The sequence below is a fragment of the Gekko japonicus genome, unplaced genomic scaffold (assembly GCF_001447785.1).
Source record: "Gekko japonicus isolate JY-2015 unplaced genomic scaffold, Gekko_japonicus_V1.1 scaffold3641, whole genome shotgun sequence".
Taxonomy (NCBI): Eukaryota; Metazoa; Chordata; class Lepidosauria; order Squamata; family Gekkonidae; genus Gekko; species Gekko japonicus.
The window spans coordinates 1-6674 of record NW_015168768.1 but is presented as its reverse complement, the minus strand read 5'-3'; the positions used below and the strand labels follow the sequence as shown (position 1 = coordinate 6674).

Sequence of the window (6674 nt, the reverse complement as noted above, 5' to 3'; positions counted from 1 at the left end):
GAGGTTAAGACGCTGAACTGCAGGCTGTGGAAGGTCGGTAGTTCAGCAGTTCAAAACCCGAGTGTGCCGCATGACGGAGTGAGCTCCCGTCTCTGTTCCCAGCTCCTGCCAACCTAGCAGTTCGAAAGCAAAAAATTGCAAGTAGATAAATAGGTACCACTTCGGTGGGAAGGTAAAAGGGTTCCGTGCGCCTCGGTGTTTAGTCATGCCAGCCACATGACCACGGAAACGTCTTCGGACAGCGCTGGCTCTTCGGCGTTGAAACGGAGATGAGCACCGCAACCCTAGAGTCGGATTCGACTGGCTTTCAAGCAAGGGAAACCTTTACCTTTACCTCTTTATATATAAAGAATGTGAGGGAGTCTTTAACAATAAAAGGAGTGAGCAAGAGAAGGATACTTTGCCCTGGATCCCTTTTGGAATTTTCCTGGGCATTTCCAGCCACTGCCATCTAGTTGCCATGCAGGAACAAACGGCTGGGTCTGAAGCATTGTATGGAGCTGGTGTTACTGATGACGGGTATTTGAATGAATACAGGCCAGACACCGTGTCAGCGTTCCCGAACAAACGCATTGATTTCCAGCTGGAGACAGAAGGGGTCGAAACGTGACGTGGCTTCAGCAGACCTGTTTACACCTTCCTGTCTAGAGGCAAGTTGTTTTGCATTGGAACTTATTTCAGTTCTGGGCTTTATTCAGGATCTCATTCCCATTTCAGTTGTGTCCACATTCTGCTATTCAAAACTCCAGTTCTGGCGATGTATAGAATCCTAGGTGCTAACCATCCAGGATAGAGTTGAGATGTTTGAGTATCTTCTCATGGGTAATTTAATACAGCCTGTTTATTTATTTATTTAAGCTCAGGGTTGGATAGGACCCCCAGGGTCATCTAGTCCAACCCGCATCGCCCCGATGTTGCTGACACAATGATGTCACTTCCGGGTCATGTCAGAAGTGACATAGACACGTCATTGCAATGTTGATTGGGCCTTGTTCTTTTCCTCAGTAAGTTCCCCCCCCGTCAGCAAGCTGATTGGCAGCAGGATGGTGGGGCCTGGTGGTGGAGGACCCCCCGCCTCCACTGGGGGGAGGTTTTGACAAGCCTAGTATAATGCTGTATAGCCTGCCCTCCAATGTGGCCATTTTTCTCCAGGGAAACTGGAGAAACTCTGTTGTTCGGAGATCAGTTGCAATTCACGTTGGGGCGATGCTCTGGTAGTTGGGCAAAATCTCTATGGTAAATTTGGCTTCTACTGTAGAGTTTTTGACCCAAATACCACAGCATCGCCCCGATGTTGCTGACACAATGATGTCACTTCCGGGTCATGTCAGAAGTGACATAGACATGTCACTGCAGTGTTGATTGGGCCTTGTTCTTTTCCTCAGTAAGTCCCCCCCCCCCATCAGCAAGCTGACTGGCAGCAGGATGGTGAGGCCTGGTAGTGGGGGACCCCCGCCTCCACGAGGGGGGGGTGTCTGACAAGCCTAGCATAATGCTGTGGCTTCCAATGTTGCCATTTTCTCCAGGGAAACTGGAGAATCTCTGTTGTTCGGAGATCAGTTGCAATTCTGGGAGGTTGCGAGCACCTGGAGGTTGCGAGCCCTGAATGTGTGTGGCAGTGTCAGAACCCACAGCCAACAACGAAGTACACATTCAGGAACGGTTATACTTTTATTGCAGAGCTATAGATGCAGTAACATAGGCACTGTTAAGAATGGCGGCGGCCCCATGGGCATAATGGGATATAGGGTATGCATATGCACCCCCCCCCCAGTACTGGCCAATTAGGCATCCTCCCGCACGCGGGCTAAAGCTTAGAGACCATTAGGTAGCTAAAGCTGAGAACGAACATTCTCCCACGGCACCTTGGGAAATCCCAGACACTACAACACCCTCCTGCACATCTGTATAGATATGCATTTCGGCGCACAGCAGAGAAAGCACAGAAAGGAATGCAGTAGCAATTAACCTGAAAAGAAAGCAATAGCAATTAACCAGACACAGACCAACCTCCCCAACCTTCATGGCAGCATAGCTGACACAAGGCAGCAGTAAGCTTTCTGGTACACCATCAATTTAAGTAGTCCTCCAATATAAAAGACCAAACTTATATAATTACATACCAACTTTAAAAGAGCTCAAATATAAAATATTAGAAGTAGCGGAAATGGACAAATTCAGTATAAGACTACAAAATAAATCAGAGGAGATGTTTTGGAAAAGACGGAAAACAATTTATGACTGGCCGAAGATTAAGAAGATGGACTAGACTCAAAAATATGTAAAGATATATTATATATTATGTCATGTATAAGAAATAGAAATATGCTTTATTTAAACAAAGGTTTAATTACACAAACATATTTATGACTGAAACTGAAAATAAAATTATATATATATTAAAAAATTTAAGTAGTCCTCCTGGATCCAAGCACTCTTGTCCCTCCCAACGACATGACCCGCAAGAAGTTTTTGGTAACCTGAGGAAACACCCATGTGCCCTCAAGCCCACCTGGCTCCCAACCCTATGTTCCTTCTCCAAACCCGATTTCCTGGCTCCACTGCACAATATCAGTACTCCAGAAAGCCAACTTTGAATTGCTTGACGATACTGCAGAACAATTGCCTACATCCACCCTGGTTTTTTTGGCATGCTGGTTTCTAAACATGAGTCTGCACGCAGCCTGCCATTCCACAATGATAACGCAACGGCTTCCTTCTAGACCGGGGCATATGCCGCGCTACAGAAGTCAGAGACCGAGGCCTGGTGTGTTGACCCTGCGTCAGGAGAAGTTCTCCAAGGGAGCAGCGTAGATCCAAAGGACAGAGTTCGTTGTAAGTACCTATGGCTTCTTTTCTGAGTTGTCCATTGTTGCTGAAAATTGGCTAGCGCTCTAGTGAAAGCGTCTATTTTATTCTATCTCTGCCCTTGGCCTCAGCATGCGGAGCGCTTCATAAAGCCATTTGTGTTCTCCGAACTCAGCATTCATTCTGAGAGCGTAAGCCATCGAAAATTCTCTTCACGTCACCTCAGGGCTGTTTGTTAGGTTACAATTCTCCTGCACATTATTAAAGATTTTCAGCTGATGAATCATTTGTTTTTTTAACCAATTACCTTAAAAAAAATCTATTGCACTGAAACCATAGAATTTTGGGCGGATCCTACAGCGTCACCCCGGCGCAATGACGTCACTTCTTTTTTATCTTCCCTCCATCTGGTAAGTGGTGGCAGGGAATATGGAGGGATCCACCTGGGAGGTCTCTTGCTGTAGCCCTGGACCCCATACTTCTTGTAACGAAGTCAGGAGGATTAAGTGAGCATGTATAGTTCTGTCATGCCTGCCCCTGCTGATGACATGCCTGCCTTTGCTGATGCCCCTGAACAGGCTCCTGAGGACCCTGAACAGGCTCCTGAGGACAGTACTGCAGCAGAAAGGCAAAGACTGGATCCTGTAGCTGAAAGCTATCTAAGTGGTGAGGAGGATAGAGCCTCCCAGGGAACACCTGCAAGGGATCAGTCTCTGCTGCAGCCCAGTAATTCATCATCAGACTCGCCTCCACCTGTAACCAGGCTCAGGAATGTAAGAAGACAACAGCTGAGAGAGCAAAGGCAGAATGCACGCATGCGTGCCAGAAGATCTCTTAGCCCTGATTACTGACAGGATCCTGTCCTCACTCCTGGCTAGCTAATGAGTTGATTAGCTAGCACTGTATATATGCAAGTCTGTTGCCAGCAGTCATTTGTGCTGGCAAACGTCGTTTGTTCAGGACCTGAATCCTTGCATCTCTGCTCCAGACCTTGTGGAATTCTTCTCGGCTTGATCCTCGGCTTTTGACCTTTGGCTTTGTTGACCCTGCGTTCATCTCTGACTCCTCTGGTATTGTTGTGATTTATGGACTTGAAACTTTGGTATGTCTGACCCTGCTTTTGGACTGTGATTTAAACCTGCTTGAACCTTGCTACCTGATTTGCCCGGCTTGACCTCGGACTGTTCCTGGACTTTTGCTTGCTTGTGTCACGCCCCCTGGTCCTGCCGTGACAAGTTCATTCCACCATCCCTCAGAAGGGCCAGACTCTGGGCCAGTGACTGAGGAGAGCACTATCTGCTCTCTTCACCCACTGTGGGAGAGAACCAGGGCTATTTTTGGGCAGGAACACACAGGAACGGAGTTCCGGCTGGCTTCAGAGTTGGCCACGCCCATTACAGCCAAAACCTCTGCGTACGTGGCTACAGAGGGAAGGCCTGCAGAGCGACCCCCCCGGCGACTCTGAGGTGGGCAGTACGAGGGGGGACCCCTGGAACGATCGGGGAGGAATTTAAATGCCTCCCCATGCCTTCCCTAGCCTGTCCAAGGGCCGGCTTGCCTGGGTTCCCCGCAGCCACGGGTTGCCTGGGCAAGCCAAGGGAAAGCATGGGGTGTGACCTAATATGCTAATGAGTTTCTGCTGTCGGGTGTGGCCTGTTATGCTAATGAGGTCCTGCTGGGGTTTTTCTAAGAACACCATGGCAGCTTGCTGACAGTGAGGTGGTGGTGTAAGGTGATGAGAACCCCCCTCCTTTTTCCATATCTGAAGCCCTGCAGACCACAAGGGGGTCTCGAACTAGGGGTGACAGAGAGATATCTGCTTGAAGGCAGGTGTTCAGATCTGCATCCCCCCCCCCCCCCCCCCGGTCTCACATGTATTTAGTAGACTGAGTAGTAGCCATCAGCAACAGCATAACATCACTTCCAGGGCACCACTTTCAGGGGGGAAAAGTGATTTCACTCCTATTTAGGAACTGTGGAAGACTCTGTGGGTCTACCATGGATTTTTCTGGCCAGTCTTAGAGAGGCACGACATCACTTCTGGGTTTTCCCAGAAGTGATGTCACATCATAGTTCTGCCAGCCATTTTAAAAACTTTTCTCCAGCCAGCGGGTTGCTGGCAACCCTAGACATAATGTCTGAGCAATGTCTTTTTGAAGTATTCAAGTAAGTGGAAGATAACTTTAGAATTTGATAATGAAGAGCTCACACTAATTCTGAGAAGGAAAAGCCTTCTTTACCATTCTCTCTTTCATTCCCTGTTACAGTAACAACATCGCAGTGGAATTAGGCTAAAAACCGCCCCCACATACATCCTTAATTATAGAATCTATTCTCACAAGGTAAGGTGAAGACCCACCAGATTTGTTGTTGTTGTTCAGTCGCACAGTCGAGTCCGACTCTTTGCGACCCCATGGATCAGCTCCCGCCAGGCCTTGCGGTCTTCCGCCGTCCTCTGCCTGGCCACCTGTGCTCCTCAAGCCAGTGTGCCTGGAGTGCCCCTTGCCGGTCCAGATCGCAACTGCGTGTGCTGCTCAGTCCGCTCCCCTCGGTCAAGGAAAAGGCCCTTTGAAGACTACGCAGCCTGAGCAGAAATGAACGGCGCTTAACTTCTAAAACAAGATAATGCCAGCCGATTCAGGTCCTTCGTCTGTAGGAGTTAAATCAAACAGGACTCCGGTTTTGATAGCGGATGGGAAGGAGATGGAGGGGGGGGAACCGAGCAGAGCTCCTGCTGGTTCCTCCTCCGCCTGCTGAGTTCCTCCCCTTTTTTTTCCCGCAGCCATACATGACTACTGGGAATACAATTGCTTTGACCATGCGGACTTTTGTTGGCAGGGTGATGTCTCTACTTTTTTATCATGCTGTTTAGGGGGCATTTAAAAAGATTGGACAAATTCATGAAGTACAGACCTATCAATGGCTATCAGTCATGATTTCTAAATGGAACTTCCCTTCTCAGAGGTAGTCTGACTTCCAATTACTGGGAGAGTTGCCACAGTGGCAGAGGACTGCCGCCTTCATGATCTGGTTGGTGGGTTTCTTGGAAACATTTGGGTATCCACAGCTGGAAACAGGAGAGGGGCTGGTTGAATGTAGTGTTACAGAAACTGACCTGTGATCTGGAAGATCGGCCATAATCTTGCCTCTCTTACTTCTGAGTAAACATTGATAGGGTACGTTACAGGGCTATTTTTGGGCAGGAACGCACAGGAACGGAGTTCCGGCTGGCTCCTGAGTTGGCCACACCCAGCAGGAACGCATTAGCATAACAGGCCACACCCAACAGCAGACACTCATTAGGATTGGCTACATTAGGGGTGTGTGGCCTAACATGCAAAGGAGTTCCTGCTACAAAAAAAGGCCCTGGGTTTTGACAACAAACAAGGTAAACAGAATAAGAAGCGAAAGGTGGGTGTGGCTTCTGGTAACATGGGGGTGTGACCTATATGCTAATTAGTGGTGCAATCAGGGGTGTGGCCTAATATGCTACTGAGTTTCTGCTGCTGGGTGTGACCTATTATGCTAATGTGTTCCTGCTGGGCTTTTTCTACAAAAAGAGCCCTGGGGTACAGCTGCATGGAGTGACCAGAGTTTCTCATCTTATTTCAAAGGCCCCAGTTACTGCAGCACGCTGAAGTCCAAAGCTCTCTTGCGGGAACTTGGAAGAGGATCCCTCCCCCAATGCGAGAGCAGCGGTGGGATTTTCTCCCCGACGCAATGCGATGACAACCAGGAAAGCTGTTGGTGTGTCTTTGAGAATGGCGGGGAGGCTCCCGGGACACAAGACACCAGCAGGATGCCTGCCTGTGAACGTGAGTCAAGCTTGCGGTCTGAGCCAGGGTTGCCAACTCCAGGTTAGGAAA

General features: G+C 48.8%; 1 protein-coding gene across 1 annotated transcript in view; it reads left to right on the top strand.

Moving 5' to 3' along the window:
* The window catches only part of TG (thyroglobulin), a gene marked incomplete at its 3' end in the record, with an annotated part of 49473 nt that extends 42850 nt beyond the window's left edge, over window positions 1-6623 (top strand). The window contains exons 15-17 of the mRNA XM_015415666.1: window positions 538-650; window positions 1407-1428; window positions 6423-6623. Coding sequence (XP_015271152.1) covers window positions 538-650; window positions 1407-1428; window positions 6423-6623 — 336 coding nt within the window. The remainder of the gene's footprint in view (window positions 1-537; window positions 651-1406; window positions 1429-6422) is intronic.
* Window positions 6624-6674: the final 51 nt, after the last annotated feature.